We start from the raw sequence: 17,377 nt of genomic DNA on the forward strand, positions 1-17,377 counted from the left end.
TCACCATAAAAATCCATCTCGCAGGTTCAGGCGCTGCCTGCTGTTTTTCTCTTTTAGTAACTGCTCACCTGGAGCTGTGCCTGTCTTTGGGTGTGATTTTTCTTACCTTTGAGACTCACCTGTGTTTATGTCTAGAAAGTAGAACCAGTGAGAATGTGGGTTGGGGGGACAAGTAAAATTGCTACCTGGTCGCATATAAACATGGACACCTGTTTGAGATAAACACCAGGATGACATCGCCTCTCACAGGTGTGTCAGTCTGGTGAGAGATAAAGCCTCACCTTTGAAACGGTGACGCAGGTGTCTGTACGAAAACATCACTTCAATCCGAACCAACGTAACTTTAGAAGAAAGTGGGCGGGGCTTATTCCCACGCTGCCAATATCACTGCACTACCCTCACACTGCCCACCCCCCACCCTCTCCTCCTCTCATCAGCTTATACCCAACAGTGTGACCCCCCCCTCCCACTTCCTGGTGGTTCCATGACGACCTTTCCAGAGTACATCGCTCAGAATGAGGAGCGCGACGGCGTCCGTTTCAGCTGGAACGTGTGGCCGTCGAGCCGGCTGGAGGCGACCCGGATGGTGGTGCCGGTGGCGGCTCTGTTCACTCCGCTGAAGGAGAGGACCGACCTGCCCCCGATCCAGTACGAGCCGGTTCTCTGTAGTCGCGCCACCTGCCGCGCTGTACTCAACCCACTCTGGTACGCATCACAGCCTCCAACACTCACCTGTCCGCCCACCCTTTACCTGTGTGCCCCGCACTCATCTGTCTGTGTGTTTGTAACTTTCAGCCAGGTGGACTACAGAGCCAAGCTGTGGGCCTGTAACTTCTGCTACCAGAGGAACCAGGTGAGTGCCGCAAGCCCCGCCTACCTGTCAGGTGTTCCGGGTGTCACGGGTGGAGTCTGACCTTGTCTCTGTCTCAGTTTCCTCCGTCCTACGCCGGGATCTCTGAGGTGAACCAGCCTGCCGAGCTGCTGCCTCTGTTCTCCACCATCGAGTATGTGGTTCAGGTGAGTCCTGAGGACAGGTGAGACAGGTAACGACCGTGCCGTCAGGTGTGTGAGCCGCTGTGCTCTTTGTCCCCAGAGGGGCCCTCAGATGCCGCTGGTGTTCCTGTATGTGGTGGACACCTGCATGGAGGACGAGGACCTGCAGGCGCTGAAGGAGTCTCTGCAGATGTCGCTGTCTCTGCTCCCGCCCACCGCGCTCGTCGGACTCATCACCTTCGGACGCATGGTTCAGGTGCACGAGCTCGGCTGCGAGGGTATCTCCAAGAGCTACGTCTTTAGGGGGACCAAGGATCTGAACGCCAAACAGCTGCAGGTACGTCACCTGCATGTCCCTCTGGGGTGGGGCTGGGGGCATTCCCGAGCGTCAGAACTCAGGTGAGTTAACAACACCTGTGCTTCCTGTAGGAGATGCTGGGTCTCACCAAACCTTCGGCCGCTCAGGGACGAGGGCCGCAGGCGGCGCCACAGCAGTCATTCAACAGGTGAGCCTCCTGTGAGCCTGAGTGGGTGTGGTTTAAGTAAAGGTGCTGTCACAGCAGCGGCATTCCTCACTGTGAATTTTCCTGCAGGTTTCTGCAGCCGGTGCAGAAGATTGACATGAACCTCACCGACCTGCTGGGGGAGCTGCAGCGCGACCCCTGGCCTGTGACGCAGGGCAAGAGACCGCTGCGCTCACTGGGCGTTGCCATGTCCATCGCCGTGGGGCTTCTGGAGGTGAGGGGGCGGGGCTTTAGGCAGACAGAACATGGCGTGGATGTCTCAAAGACTTTGATCATCGGTTTTGTTTGTGTTCTTTTACCCACAGTGCACCTTTCCCAATACTGGCGCACGCATCATGACCTTCATAGGCGGCCCGGCGACGCAGGGGCCCGGCATGGTGGTGGGAGACGAGCTGAAGACGCCGATCAGGTCCTGGCACGACATCGAGAAGGACAACGCCAAGTTCATGAAGAAGGCCACCAAAGTGAGTGCACGCCATTTACAGACCATGTGACCCGTTTTTTTTACCTGATTATTTTCATCATTACTTTATCGTTCTTTAAGACTTTTAATGGTTGTTGTGAGCTTTGCTCTCGTTGTTCTGATCGCTGGCTCACAGCACTACGAGTCTCTGGCCAATCGAGCGTCCAGCAACGGTCACATCATCGACATCTACGCCTGTGCCCTAGATCAGACCGGCCTGCTGGAGATGAAGTGCTGCACCAACTACACCGGGTACACACACACACACACACTCACTCCTGAACCCTGTCAAAGGCTGGTGGGCTGTGTAGTGCCCTCTGTGGTCGTATTCGTGCGTGACGTGTGTCTCTGTGTCGCAGCGGTTACATGGTGATGGCCGACTCCTTCAACACGTCTCTGTTCAAGCAGACCTTCCAGAGGGTTTTCACCAAAGATGTCCAGGGATCCTTTAAGATGGCCTTCGCCGCCACGCTGGAGATCAAGGTATGAAGGAAAAGCACAGAAGAACAGGGAGGCGCCGCCACCAGCACATCTCTATCACAGGTTAATGACCCCTGCTGTGTTTTTCCCATGCAGACGTCCAGAGAGATCAAAGTGTCCGGTGCCATTGGCCCCTGCGTGTCTCTGAACGCTAAAGGACCCTGCGTCTCCGAGAACGTACGTGAAGCTAAGACAGCGCCATTAACGATGCCCCCTGCAGGCAGAGACAAAGGGGGTGTCCAAATTCATGGGCTGCATCCTCCTGAGGCCGCATTTGTAGACCGATTACGTTACAGTGACGCGATGAAGGCTGTCCAAATTCGTAGACTCATCCGAATGCAGCCGACAAATGCGTCCTCCTTTTCCCCGAATTTGAAGGATGGGTCGGGTGTGTCCTTCGTGGCCTACCATATCCCAGAATTCATAGCACGGCCCAGCCAAACTCCAGTTTTCAACAATGGCGGTCGCTACTAAGTTTTTAATATTACTCTTACTAATCTTTCTGGGTCACAAAATAAACTTTTAACATATGGTAAATGGCCTGCATTTGTATAGCACTTTTCTAGTCCATAGGACCCCAAAGCGCTTTACACTACATTCAGTCATCCACCCATTCACACACACATTCACACACTGGCGATAGCAAGCTACATTGTAGCCACAGCTGCCCTGGGGTGCACTGACAGAGGCGAGGCTGCCGGACACAGGCGCCACCGGGCCCTCTGACCACCACCAGTTATATATTTTCAGGCGAGAAAGTAGCTGTGTAAACATCAAATATCTGTTCGGTTTATCAAGACATCACATATTTGCAAAAGTGCTCAGACGTTTTCGGAGACGTCTGTTACCCACCAGCTTGATAGCTAGCCGGGAGCTCGAGGGTCACTAGAGCCGCCAAGAACGGCACAACACATAATTTTCAGATCACTGCGGTCTTTTGCTACTCGGGTTAAACGTAATGTATAAGTCACTTAGACAACCTAAAAATGTTATTCTTTGGCTTTTTTCAGTGTTTTGTTTGTTCGTGAGTAAATCGGTTTGGCTGAGATTAAAGTTATTAGATTAGATTAGATAAAATAAAACTTTATTAATCCCCCGGGTGGGTTCCTCCTTGGTTTTCACACAGCTGAATAAACATCAAACAGAAAACTGATTAAACAGAAGTGTGAGACAGTCGAGAATTTACAATAGTGTCCTGTTATATTTTAGTTCAATTCAATTCAATTTTATTTATATAGCACCAAATCACAACAGCAGTCGCCTCAAGGCACTTTATATTGTACAGTAGATCCTACAATAATAGGAACAGGAAGAAAACCCAGCAATCATATGACCCCCTATGAGCAAGCACTTTGGCGACAGTGGGAAGGAAAAACTCCCTTTTAACAGGAAGAAACCGGCAGAACCAGGCTCAGGAAGGGGCGGGGCCATCTGCTGTGACCGGTTGGGGTGAGAGAAGGAAGACAGGATAAAGACATACTGTGGAAGAGAGACAGAGGTTAATAACAGATATGATTCAATGCAGAGAGATAGCAAGGAGCAGACGGCTGAGTTTATTAAACTCCACCGAGACAGCGGTGATGCTAATCTGAAGGCTAGACCGTCCAATTTCACAGCCGTTTACTTCCGGCCTACCCGACCTTCTGAGGACCCGGCCTTCGCGTTCTACATGGGCCGGGTCCTCAGGAGGATGCAGCCCATGAATTTGGACACGACCATAAAGTACACTAACACCGCCCCGTGCAGGCAGAGACAGGAAGTACGCTAACACTGCCCCGTGCAGGCAGAGACAGGAAGTACACTAACACCGCCCCGTGCAGGCAGAGACAGGAAGTACACTAACACTGCCCCCTGCAGGCAGAGACAGGAAGTACACTAACACTGCCCCCTGCAGGCAGAGACAGGAAGTACACTAACACTCCCCCGTGCAGGCAGAGACAGGAAGTACACTAACACTGCCCCCTGCAGGCAGAGACAGGAAGTACACTAACACTCCCCCGTGCAGGCAGAGACAGGAAGTACACTAACACTGCCCCCTGCAGGCAGAGAGAGGTAGTACACTAACACTCCCCCGTGCAGGCAGAGACAGGAAGTACACTAACACTCCCCCGTGCAGGCAGAGACAGGAAGTACACTAACACTCCCCCGTGCAGGCAGAGACAGGAAGTACACTAACACTGTCCGCTGCAGGCAGAGACAGGAAGTATACTAACACTGCCCCCTGCAGGCAGAGACAGGAAGTACGCTAACACTGCCCCCTGCAGGCAGAGACAGGAAGTACACTAACACTGCCCCCTGCAGGCAGAGACAGGAAGTACACAACACCGCCGCCTCAGAATCTTACTGCTCATATAAATGCTGATTGTGTGTTTTTGTCAGGTACAGGTGAACCCTCAGGTGGGTGTAATTCCTGTGTCCGGCCTGCAGGGGCAGAATTGCTTAGACTGTGACTGTTTGTGTTCCAGGAGATCGGCACGGGAGGAACCTGTCAGTGGAAGGTCTGCGGACTGGATCCGAGTACCACGCTGGCGCTTTACTTTGAGGTCGTCAACCAGGTATAAACACCTGACCTCTGACCTTTGATTCTGTCACTGTCACCATGAAGCTACTGAATTATTGATATCCACCAATTAAAAGAAAGTTCAGTGATCTGCAGTGATGTCATGGTACAGGATGATGTCATAGATCCTGCTGTTGAGAAAATAAGAGCTCAAGCTGACAAAATAAAAGCCCCACTGATGTTTTGATAGTAAAATGTTGGTGTTTAAAACAACAATTAGACCAGTGATCATCTGTTTGTAGTTTATTTTTTTAGTTTTTATTTATTCGCTCTAATTATTTTAAAAGTAATATCATTTTATTTTTGCTGTTTAGCGGGACAGCTTTCAAAATGAAAACGGCAAAAAACTAAAGCAGCCAAACTGACAGTCTTTCTAAGAGGATGCTCAGTCATAATAAGCAGGAAATGAGTTTGAATTTGAAGTGCACACATCAGGGCGGAGATGCTGACTTCCAGGCTCCGCCGAGTTTGTCCATCATCCTCGATCCTGCTGGGCTGCACAAGCCGCTCGTCACTCCCAGAGTCTCCGGCTGTTTCTCAGCTCTGTTCACGTGCAGCACGGCGTCCAGCTCAGAGTTTAAACGCTCAGTGTAACTGAGCCCATGGAACAGTTTGACCTTCGTCCTCCGTCTACTCTGTGCTGATGTGGTCACGTCAGCATAAACACACCTCTGCTGAAATGGAGCTGAAAGAGCTCGGACTGTTTGTGACTCTGAGTGGATCAGGAAATGTTTCGTGTTGTGAGACTGCGGGAGATCATCAGCTGAACATCAGTGTGCGGTCTTCGAACACAACGTCACGTCAGAACTCGTCCACGCTGAAGAAGAAGATGAGAAGTATGGCCTACATTTCCCAGAGTGCACAGGTCCAGTGATGGTGATGGGAGGGTCATGGTCTTGTTAGTGTTTTGGGAGAAGATGGAGGCTGTGTTGCGGTCATACTTGTTGTTGTTGTTGTGCTAGGGCGATTGGTCGCAGGTAGATGGAGGGCGGCGCTCTGGGAGTGGGACTCCAGGAACATCCCGGCACAAGGAACGAACCTGCGGAAACTTCGGCACACCGCCGCCCTGTACCTGCTGGAGTCACAGAGAGACAGACAGGAAGTGACGTTCCTGTTCACTATGACATCATGAGCGCGTCATAGTGACGTTTCATTACTGCTTCAAAACTGATCGGAGCCTTCGATAAAGAAAGTCTGACTCACGTCTGCGTCATGCAGGTGATCCACGGGTTGAGCGCGGCGCTGGTCAGAACCAGCCAGGAGGAGAGGGCGGCGGTCACGGACGGACTCTGCTGACCGCTCAGCGTCTCGTACAGACACACAGAGATGTAGGGCAGCCAGCAGACCAGCAAACACACTGCCAGGAGACAGGAAACAGAGTCACATGACTTCATCAGCAGCCCCTCTATGAGTGAGCTGGTGTTTGGAGACTAGTTATCTGTGGACTAGTTAAAGAGGCGTAGGGACTAGAGAACGGCCTTGAAGTTGCAGATCTGTCTACCAATCTGAAGGTGGGCGGTTCAATCCCTGGCCGCTCCAGGCTGGAGACACTCTCTGCATGAACAGGTGGACGTGGCGTGTAGAGTGGATGAGTGCTGTGTTAGAGCCAGTAGCCATTCACTCGTAGCGCTCTCATTGACCTTATGGCGAAAACATTAACCTGGTTTATCGGTCACTCAGACCGTCTGCAGCCGGCTGTGGTGACCTTTGACCCTGTCTGTGTTTATGACCTCAGTGTTTGTCCCTATAATGAGAGTAATGGCAGTGAGTCACAAAGATAAACATGGACGCTGATCCTCAAAGACGGCCGCTGTGACGTCGAGGTTTTAGTTTAGAGGGTAAACGGCTGCGGCCCCGTGGTCACATGGTCCTGCTGTTTGGTTTGAGATTATGAGGACATTGGATCTGCCCGGCTTTACGAACGGGGAAATGTTTTCTGTCGAAGGAACAAAATAATTTCATGCATCAGACTGTTTCCCGTTAGGCAGGATGTTCAGTCCCAGTGGAGAAATACTGGAACTCCATATGAAATCACTGGTAATTACTGGGACTGTTGCACCAATTAAAGAATCTAGAGGACAAGTTTCAGACTACTCACTGAAGTTTAAGAGACTGCAGAGATTTTTAGACTAGCTGTAGATTTTGAGCGTTTAACAGGAGTTGGAGATTAGTTAGTAACATCTGTGTACTGAAGTTTGTTTACTAGCCTGAGCATTACTTTCACACAGCTGTAAGTTTGTAGCTGATTTGAGGAGTTGTGGAGATGTTTGTGGGCTAGTTACAGAGGTTGGAAACTAGTCGTCGGACCTCTGTGTGGGGGAAACTTGGAGTAAAACTCAGAGGACGAAGTTTTCACAAAGAACGTGAGTCGGTGAAGTGGAGGTGTAACCCATGTCCCTGCAACGTCAAGGAACAGCTTGAGCTCACCTGAGGTGGTGACCATGACGATGGAGCTCCTCAGGTAGTTGTTGGCAGGAACGTAGAAACAGTGCAGCTCGTTGCACATGAAGGTTCCCCTCCTGGCCTGCTTCCTGGCCACGTACACGATGTATCCGTACAGCGAGCACATGGTGAGGATCGGCGCTACGATGCCCGCCCCCATCCACAGCAGCACGAAGTACCTGTTCTCCGGGGTGAAGCTCGGGCAGCAGAGGAACCGTGACTCGCTGTAGGCGTAGCTGCCGAAACCCAGCAGTGGCATGGTGGCGTTGGCCAGGCAGAACAGCCAGACTGCGATCAGCACCGCCCGGCTCCGCCCCGCCGTCCAGATGCTGTGGAAGCTGAGTGCAAAGCAGATCTCCGTGAACTTGTAGATGGTAGCCCAGGCAAGCGAGTGCAGGGAGGCGGTCTGCAGTAGGAGGAAGATGAAGCCGCCGCCCTGACAGACGTCGGCCTCACTGGAGTGTCTGACAGGCTGGGAGAGGCTGTTGTACGCACTGAAGGGGATGGCGGAGAGTCCGAGAGCGAGGTCGCTAAGGCTAAAGCTCAGGGTGAGGCCCAGCGTGTCGGACCGCAGCTCCTTGTTCAGCAGGAGCACCAGTAGGAGGAGGAGGTTCCCACAGGTGGATGCCACGCTCGTCAGCAGCATGAGAGCGGCGTACAGCGTGCTCAAAATGTCCGCCATCTTCACATGGACTCGCAGGACAGGAACGTGCACCGTGCCGAAGTGATCCAATCACCTGCAGGCTCTCTGATCAGCTGATCGATCAGCTGTTGGTTTCTTCTGAAACGAGGAGCAGAGGACAAGCAGCTTCAGCAGGCTGTCGCAGCTGCTGAGAGCCCGCCGTCACCACGGAGACTGCTGGGATTACCTGAGGCTCTGTGAGTCACACCTGAGCTGCAGTTGAAAACAGAGAGAGCGCCTTTCAAGGACGTTTCCACCAATCAAAAACAAGAGCCAAGACCAGAAGAAGAGTCCACCTGAACCTGCAGCTGACCGGACCAATCGGGAGGAAGAACCATGCCGTCACCTTCATCGATTGATTATCAGCGCGGTCTGTGGTCTTCAGAGGTTAAAGGTCACACTGATGTTGGCTGGAGTTGATCAGTCGGTGTGTGTGACTCTGATCGCAGTCCAACGAGTCTGATCGGCTCAGTCTGAGCGGGGGAGGGTGGACCGCAGGGGGCGTGTTCTCCTGGGGGTGTGTTGCCATGGCGCACCTGTTTGACACCTGCTGTGACGATGATGAGCACACACACACACACACACACACACACACACACACACACACACACACACACACACACAGGATATTGGATGTTCATCTTGTTTACTTTACAGCCAGCAGGTAAGAGTGTGTGTGTGTGTGTGTGTGTGTGTGTGTGTGTGTGTGTCAGTCACGCAGCTTGACTCAGGTAATAACAGGTGTGCAGGTGTGTAATCACCCTCACCACCTGCTGAACCTCAGACCGCTGAGGAGCTCAGGCCGGGGTTGGGTGTGAAGCAGCCAATCATAGCTCAGCTTTGTTAAAGAAAGTGACCTCTGAGTCACGTCTGGAGGCAGAAAACGAGCGTCAAACACAGAAACACACCTGAGCAGGTGCTACGGAAATAAACAGTCCAAGGGGTCGTGACCCTGACAGCGAGGTCTCAGGGGCGGGATAAATGCTGGAGGCGGGGTTAACGTTCTATGATGTTGATACCTGATTAACCTGACCTCTGACCTCTAACTTGCCTGTTTGCGGTCACTTCCTGCAGCACAACGCGCCGATCCCTCAGGGCGGCCGCGGGGCGATCCAGTTTGTCACGCAGTACCAGCACTCGTCAGGCCAGCGACGCATCCGGGTCACCACCACCGCCAGGAAGTACGAACACACCTGCCTCCACCCCATCACTACACACACACACACACCTGAATTAATCCCGGTCCCTTCTCTTCCCCTCAGCTGGGCCGATGCTCAGACGCAGATTCAAAGCATCGCGGCGTCCTTTGACCAGGAGGCGGCGGCCATCCTCATGGCGAGGTTGGCAGTGTACCGGGCAGAGACGGAGGAGGGGCCGGACGTGCTCAGGTGGTTAGACAGACAGCTGATCAGACTGGTAGGAGAACACACCTGCAGAGTGAGCGCCACGATTGATCCGAACAGGAAGCAATTGATACCTGTGTTTGTGTTCAGTGTCAGAAGTTTGGCGATTACCACAAAGACGACCCGAACTCCTTCCGGTTCTCCGAGACCTTCTCCCTGTATCCCCAGGTGACCCGACTCCCGTAACGCTCTGCGCAGACACACCTGTGACACGCACCGGGACACAGGGCTGACGTGTGTTTGTGTGTTTCAGTTCATGTTCCACCTGCGGCGTTCGCCGTTCCTGCAGGTGTTCAACAACAGTCCTGACGAGAGCTCGTATTACCGACACCACTTCAACCGGCAGGACCTGACGCAGGCGCTCATCATGATCCAGCCGGTGCTCTACGCCTACTCCTTCAACGGCCCGCCTGAGGTACCTGTACACCTGTGTGCACACAGTGCAGAGTAAGCAGCTGGATGTGCAGGTGTTTCATGTTTCAGAATCTGAAGCTCTCATTGGGAAACAAACTGTGAGTTATTGATCACTGATCGATTAACTGATCAGACTGTGTGTGTGTTTCTAGCCCGTCCTGTTGGACAGCAGCAGCATCCTGCCCGACCGAATCCTTCTGATGGACACGTTCTTCCAGATCCTCATCTACCACGGAGAGGTACACCCGACACCACCAATCACACCCCAGCACCGCGTGACATCACAGCTGTCTAAGCCAATCAGGGTCCAGTAATTTAATTAGGATAGAGCCACAATTATCATTCAGATGGTTTCTTTAAACGTGATCCAGCTGTTTCCATCACAGATGTGACGCTGAGCTGAGTTCCCACCTGATTTCAGTCCAACTCTCAAACCTGAACGTGCTTCAATCAGCTGTTTGCAGTTTTACCTGCTGAGCTCGTTCATATCCTCTCGTTAACTCAACAATTCACCTCACATGAGCTCAAAACACACAAATCTTTAAAGAACCATGATAATGAGCTGACCCGTGCAGGTGTACAGTTGTGTCTCACTGCGTCTCTCTGTTAGACTGTGGCTCAGTGGAGGAAGGCCGGCTATCAGGACATGCCCGAGTACGAGAACTTCAAACACCTGCTTCAGGCTCCAGTGGACGACGCCCAGGAGCTGTTGCACACGCGCTTCCCCATGCCGAGATACATCGACACGGAGCACGGCGGCAGCCAGGTGAGGGCGCAGGCACACACCTGAGAAACACATCAGCTTTATTTACATCACCTCAGATCACGAGGCGTGACATCAGCACAGCGGCAATGTGACATCATCAACAATTTCCCGGTGCAAACTCTCCTTTTTGCACCTGTGCCCACACCTATACACACCTGTAGACATGATCAGCAGGTGAAAGGTTTTCTTCTTCTGCTGTTTTCAGGCTCGCTTCCTGCTCTCCAAAGTGAACCCCTCCCAGACCCACAACAACATGTACACCTGGGGGCAGGTAAGACTTTAACCTGTAATCTTTAACCTTTAAATGTGGACCAATCAGACGCTGTGTTTACACAAGTCCGCCCCCCCCCACCGCAGGAGTCCGGTGCTCCGATCCTGACAGACGACGTCAGCCTGCAGGTGTTCATGGACCACCTGAAGAAGCTCGCTGTCTCCAGCGCCGCCTGAGTGTGCCATCGGCTCACCTGTCCTCATCTGTTTGCTTTTTATTTGTTTTCTTGCTGCCTGTGTTTCCATGGCAACAGTTCACAAGCACCATCAACCAATCAGCAGCAGGTTTAGAGTTGTAACCTCACAGTGTAGAGATGCTATTGTTAATTGGCCTTTTTAAAAAAAATTAAGTTGCATTTGATTGGTTGATCCTCTCAGACAGCGGCAGTGATAGCTTTCAAAATAAAAGCCACTGTGTAGTTTTAGTCTGTGAAGCTTTTATTGTGAAACAACAGCAGGAAGTGGTGGCCGTCGGGAGTTTTTCCCCCCTAAAAGGTTTCAAATTGATTTTAAAATTTTAACATGTGATTTTTTTTTAATTTAGGAACAGGAAACAGGAAGTGAGGTGTTTTGTTTTTTTTTTAGAAAGCATGTGATGTCACTGAGCGCGCGAAGCTGTCTGCTTGTGTTTGAACACTAACCGAGAACGAGCGCAGAGGTTCACCTTGCCACTGTTCTCGTCTTTCTAATAAAATCTGCAGAATTTTACAGAGTTTGTCTTCTTCTGAAATGTGAAGCTCTGATGTCATCAGAGACGCAGCACCTATGCATGTGTGACTGAGCCCAGTGTTTTATAAAGCACTGTCTGACACCCTGCAGACGGTCTGTTTGTAACTGTAATCGGCTGTAGACAAGATGATCACAGGACTGAGGTCGCCTCCACCTCTGCTCAGACACCATCAGTCATCCCAGCAAATAGCACCACCCCATATTTAAAAATCCACTTTAGGGTCACACTTTTCCTTTAAAGTGTGAAAAGGAAAAGAAACCTAACAGACCCTCGAGGAGCTTCTGCTGTCAGTCGAACAGAGTCCGACTTTTACCCTGAATTAACCTGAGTGACCCGCCTCACCATCTGAGCATTCCCACTCACACAGGTAAAAACAATAAGCCAAGCTGTGGGGTCCTCAACATGTGCCACACCCACAGAAACAGACACCTCTGCTAAAACGCTGCAGGTGAGCAGGTGGAGTGGAGCTCAGCACTGTCTCAATTCAGGGGCTGCGTCCTCCTAAGGACCCGGCCTTCACAGTCTACGTGGGCCGGGTCTTCCAAAGACCGAGAAGGCCGGAAGTGAGAGGCTGTGAGATGGGACGGTCTAGCCTTCAGATTTGAGCCACCAGTGGAGTTTAATAAACTCGGCCGTCTGCTCCTTGCTATCTAAAATATAACAGGACACTGGAGTAAACTCTCAGGCATCTCACACTTCTGTTTAATCAGTTTTCTGTTTGATGTTTATTCAGCTGTGTGAAAAAAAAATTGGCTGGACCGCGCTATGAATTCTGGGATAAGGTGGGCCACGAAGGACACACCCGACCCATCCTTCAAATTCTGGAAAAAGGAGGATGCATTTGGCTGTATTAGGAGGAGTCCACAGCCTTCGTCATGTTGTCGTTGTTATCGGCAACGACAACAAATGCGGCCTCCGGAGGATGCAGCCTTGGAATTGGGACACAGCCACTGTCTGGGTCTGAGCTTCCTTTACTCAGGAGAGGAGACACAGCAGCATCCTTCTTGAAAGGAGGGGAGAGGTAAGTATAGTAAATTTGTGGTCCTCCTACCTAAACGTGGGACACACATACATACACAGAGGTCTGCTGCTGTGTTTCATAACTGAATCTGACTTCAGATCAGCGGAAAGATGAACAAATGTTTAAAATAAAATCTAAATAAAAAGTTTTTTTATTATTTGTGAAAATGAAACTTAAACTTTGATAATTGTTTACTACCGTTTTTATTCCAAAGTATCCAAGTACTCTTAATCAGGAGGCAGAGGATGAAACTACCTGAACTATGAATCCCACCAGCAGGTGGCGGTCATGCGCAGTGAGTAGACACACAATCCACGTGTCAGTCCAAACGAAATATGGAGCGCCAGGACTGCCATAATGAATTAATTAAATACACCATTAAATAATTAATTAAATGTGGCAATAATTAATTAAAATTGGAATTAATTAATTAAATAAATAGTTATGATACATGTAATTAATTAATTATTGACACATTTAATTAATTATTTAATGATATATTTATTTATTTCATTTTGGCAGTCCTGGTGCCTGGCTCTCATCATGAAATAATTTTATCTGTCAGCCTCACCCATCAAACTCAGGGGGCGGGGTTAACGCTGATCGAGTCAAAACCATTGCTTTGGCCTGGTGGCCATTGTTTCTAGCACACAACAACCGGCATGTGGAAGCTAACAGAACTGAACTTTGAAAAACCCTGTTTGTGTGTCACCAAATACCGTTTTAATATTTTTTTAGCCGAGAATGTAGTGGTTTAATCTTCATGTGTCGGTTTGTCAAGATACAGCCTCTTTGCAAAAGTGCTTCGATGATTTCGGAGATGTCTGCCCAGTCTCACGGCAAAGCGTGGGATAGACCCGTTCGCCTCGCAAGCAATCCCACCGACAAAGCGCAGGCCCCGGTACACAGCTGTAGTAACCCCCGCTGACTTCTTTTACTGAGGTTATATTTATCAGTGTTTTATTTCCTGAAGTTCTTATGTGTCCTACGTGTTTCAGTCGCCAATTCTGAATTATAACTAACATTAAAAACATGTTTAAGGAGGAGAGAGAGCAAATAAATCTGTTTTAACATCTGATCTTTGGGTTTTTGTTCAGTAATCAGCGTGACCTGTGTATAAACGCATAAAAGAGATAACGTTGGTGTTTCTGTCATGTAGTAACTGCTGGCTTTAACTGTACAAAGGTTGTTCGACACTATGAAACACATACAGACTTCATGATGTTCGGCTAATATTTTTATAGTGAATATTAATCATGCTGACCTCGCTCTGTACACCACGCAGCGAGGTCAGCATATCCACGATATCCTCAGCTCCATGAGTTAACACAAAGTTTCCCAGCTGACTATCTAACTGCCAACTATTCCAGAGACATGAAAATATACAGCATAAAGAAAAGTGTAAGAGACTCAGCAGCAGATTAGAATAACAGTTATACATTTAATAAATCACCAAATGAATCCAAGAAATGAGCAAACCTGTTCCGACAATTTGAGTTTGTATTCCCTCAGCTGCAGACTCGCTGCTGTTTAAATGTTTGAAAAGGAAGATTAGATATAAAAAACGTCAAACATAGACTCAGTCTGCCTTCACATTTGATATGAGGCCAGCACGTATAGTGGCTGTGTCCTGTTTTAAGATCATACATGTAAAATTGTCGTCTGACCTCCGTCGATCCAGCCGCTCAGAGTCCGTGGTTACCATGGTTACTGCATAAGCAGCTATAATGTTAACAGCTGGCACTGAGGAAACCTCCCGGCAGCATGGGTGTTTATGTTTTTCATCGCAAAAGAACTGTCTGAATGGTTAACTGAAGTTAACTTGGATAAATTATAGTTAAGGAGTATCACAGATAACACCTACGTGAGCTGTGCGACTGTTCACCACTACACTGAAATCAGCAGGCTGTTACTGAAATACACGTGCTATATCATAAACTATGATATAAATAGGGAGGTCCTATTAACATGTTTAGTTTTAAAGGACACCTTCCTGCCTTTAGTCTCATTCATGAGCAGTATTAGTTTTCTTCTAACATCCAGAAGTCTGCACGATGTGTTTCATAGTTTGTAACAAGCCTTTGACAGGTAAACATAACATGACCGAAAAAGCAAAAAAAAAGAAAAAAAAAGAGAGAGAGAGTGTTGACATAAGAAGAGAAAATGCTCTCAATTATGGAGACAGGCAAATGGTTCATTTATGTTTGATGTGTGTTTATTCCTCCCTAAATATCGTCGGTGAAGTTCGCCATGCACGTCAGAATTTCCTGCGCATTTTTATACGTCTGCCAACAGAGAGAGAGAAAAAAAATCACATTCTAACAGACAGCTGGTGCTTAGAATACAGTTGAATAACTATTAAAAAACAGATGATATTTAGATGATAGTTCAGTCTAACACATGTGCCAGTGAACCATTAAACGTCTGTGAAACTATGCAGTTATGAAACGTAACTTTAACCTCAGCCAAACCGATTTGCTCAGTTGTAAATAAAACAGCGAAGTAAACGTGACCCGACAGACAGAACCTGAGTGAATGAAGTCCAGCGTTTAACCACTGAGAGCTAAAGCTCAGCTGAGGTTTCAAAGCTGTGTGCTGGTGATTGGACATCAGCCGCTGATAAAGCTGGTTCGCCTATAAAGTGCTCTGTAAGGAAACAAGCTCCAGCAGCTCTGCGCTCGGGGAAAACACTATATTTACTTATCTTGTGCAGAAAAATGCGCTGACATTGCGTTATATCGAGCACCGGCTGCCCGGTTAAACTGTGACTATCACCAGGTAACGTAGGCGTGTTTCTTGAATTAGCAGCAGGTGTTAAACAGCTGACAGATGAGGAGGAGGATGCATGCAGGTAAACTGAGGGTCTGTTGAGCTGATCGCTGGTTTCGTGAGAAAAATGTCAGCTCGTTCTTTATGTTACAGAAGCACAGAGACACAAGACCAGGCGGAAAGAGACGATCGTTCGGTGAAAATGAGAATCTGCGAATGCAACATGTGGAACACGGAGAGTGGAATATGTAAACAAACCAGTTAACGTAACCCCCTGGGTGCACTCTGCATGCTAATTGTTAGCAGAGCTAGTGAAATCTCTGAAAACATCTGAGCACTTTTGCAAACATGTTCTATGTTGACAACCTGACCAGACATACGTCGCGACATTCGCGGCTAAAACACTGTTAAAAGTGTAGCTGGTGACAGAAAAACGGGGTATTTTAAAACTACACCACCACCATTGCTGCCTGTGATTTGATCTGCATTCTGGGATACCTGGCTGCCCCAAGTCTACACAAGCAATCGATTATCTAGGATCGACCTGTTTTGACTTACTTTGCACGGCAACCAATCAAATGTTAGAGAAGCTGCATGGGCAGCGTTAACCCCGCCCCCTGAGTTTGATGGGTGAGGCTGACAGATAAAATTATTTCATGACGAGAGCCAGGCGTCAGGACTGCCAAAATGAAATAAATAAATATATCATTAAATAATTAATTAAATGTGTCAACAATTAATTAAATGTGTCAACAATTAATTAAAATGTGAAATACATAAATAATTAATTAAATGTGTCAATAATTAATTAATTACATGTGTTATAACTATTTATTTAATTAATTAATTCCAATTTTAATTAATTATTGACACATTAAATTAATTATTTAATGGTTTATTTAATTAATTCATTATGGCAGTCCTGGCGCTCCATAGAAACAGACCAAGTCTGGGGTTCGCAAACCAGATGAAAACAGAAACGTCCACAAACATTAAACCACAATACAACACATGAAACACATATTTATATTTGTCCTATAACTAATTCAATAACACATAGATGTCAACCACACTATTTAAAGTAAAACTCTCCCCTAACTCACACTTTGGTTCGCTCCAGGAGCTCACGAGCAGGTGATTGGGCTGCAAAGGAAAACACCAGGGAGGCGAGTACTGTTAGCACACTGCTCTTAAAACACAAAGAATTTTGGTTACAGACCAATGATAGAACTCAGGTTCTTCTTCCTGACACAAGTATGATGTCCACTCACTCTGTGTATTCACTTAGGCTACGTTCACTCTGCAGGTCTTAATGCTCAATTCCGATTTTTGGATCAAATCCGATTTTTTTTTTTTGTCTGCTCGTTCACACTACAAAAAAATGCGACAGCAAATGCGCTCTAGTGTGAACGCTCAAAGCGGCCCGCATGCGCAAAACAAGACGTCACACACAGCGCGCTCTGTTTAGACCCAGAGCAACAGTATGTTTGCTGATGGCCTTAATATAAAGACTTCGGACTTTACGTTTCCCAATTTTTGCTTTAAGGTATAAAGTTATTTTGTTATCTACATACGTCCTAATAATGATCCTTATTGCTGTTTTAGAGGAGCGGTGCTTCAAAGGATAGCTGCAGATTTCTGTCAGAATCTGCAGGTTATACAGTACAAATAAAATGTTCACATTTCTCCAACGTTGTCTTCCCAACAGTTTCACTGACATCTACACTGGATGGCCAGGAAGCGTTCGCGATGTCTTCTCGGCGCTGATAATCGGCGTCTGTCTTGTGTCAGTGACGTAAAAGACGGATTTAATGCTACATGACCATCAAACAGCAGCCGCTTTATAAAACATCAGATATG

The 17,377-nt window shown here is 48.5% G+C and overlaps 2 protein-coding genes across 3 annotated transcripts in view; one reads left to right on the plus strand and one right to left on the minus strand.

The window, feature by feature from the left end:
- Positions 1 to 11,692, plus strand: part of sec23a (Sec23 homolog A, coat complex II component) — a 12,697-nt gene extending 1,005 nt beyond the window's left edge. Inside the window, exons 2-20 of one of the 2 annotated variants that reach the window (XM_085343672.1) lie at positions 438 to 705; positions 796 to 853; positions 931 to 1,017; positions 1,094 to 1,330; positions 1,423 to 1,499; positions 1,587 to 1,731; positions 1,823 to 1,981; positions 2,117 to 2,232; positions 2,340 to 2,463; positions 2,557 to 2,637; positions 4,926 to 5,015; positions 9,219 to 9,325; positions 9,407 to 9,560; positions 9,638 to 9,715; positions 9,801 to 9,962; positions 10,114 to 10,200; positions 10,572 to 10,727; positions 10,933 to 10,998; positions 11,085 to 11,692. In XM_085343672.1, coding sequence (XP_085199798.1) covers positions 485 to 705; positions 796 to 853; positions 931 to 1,017; positions 1,094 to 1,330; positions 1,423 to 1,499; positions 1,587 to 1,731; positions 1,823 to 1,981; positions 2,117 to 2,232; positions 2,340 to 2,463; positions 2,557 to 2,637; positions 4,926 to 5,015; positions 9,219 to 9,325; positions 9,407 to 9,560; positions 9,638 to 9,715; positions 9,801 to 9,962; positions 10,114 to 10,200; positions 10,572 to 10,727; positions 10,933 to 10,998; positions 11,085 to 11,174 — 2,295 coding nt within the window. In that variant the 5' untranslated portion in view covers positions 438 to 484 and the 3' untranslated portion in view covers positions 11,175 to 11,692. The remainder of the gene's footprint in view (positions 1 to 437; positions 706 to 795; positions 854 to 930; positions 1,018 to 1,093; positions 1,331 to 1,422; positions 1,500 to 1,586; positions 1,732 to 1,822; positions 1,982 to 2,116; positions 2,233 to 2,339; positions 2,464 to 2,556; positions 2,638 to 4,925; positions 5,016 to 9,218; positions 9,326 to 9,406; positions 9,561 to 9,637; positions 9,716 to 9,800; positions 9,963 to 10,113; positions 10,201 to 10,571; positions 10,728 to 10,932; positions 10,999 to 11,084) is intronic. The other variant, XM_085343673.1, reaches the window with a different exon arrangement.
- Positions 5,909 to 8,144, minus strand: LOC146611742 (histamine H2 receptor). Its single transcript, XM_085343189.1, has 3 exons — positions 7,448 to 8,144; positions 6,224 to 6,377; positions 5,909 to 6,095 (listed from the first exon to the last, which is right to left on the minus strand). The coding sequence occupies exons 1-3, from the start codon at positions 8,142 to 8,144 to the stop codon at positions 5,909 to 5,911; spliced, it is 1,038 nt and encodes a 345-aa protein (XP_085199315.1).
- Positions 11,693 to 17,377: the final 5,685 nt, after the last annotated feature.

The sequence above is a fragment of the Diplotaxodon limnothrissa genome, linkage group LG19, assembly GCF_057381915.1.
Source record: "Diplotaxodon limnothrissa isolate DT_005_m linkage group LG19, D_limnothrissa_male_GT1.1, whole genome shotgun sequence".
Classification (NCBI taxonomy): Eukaryota; Metazoa; Chordata; class Actinopteri; order Cichliformes; family Cichlidae; genus Diplotaxodon; species Diplotaxodon limnothrissa.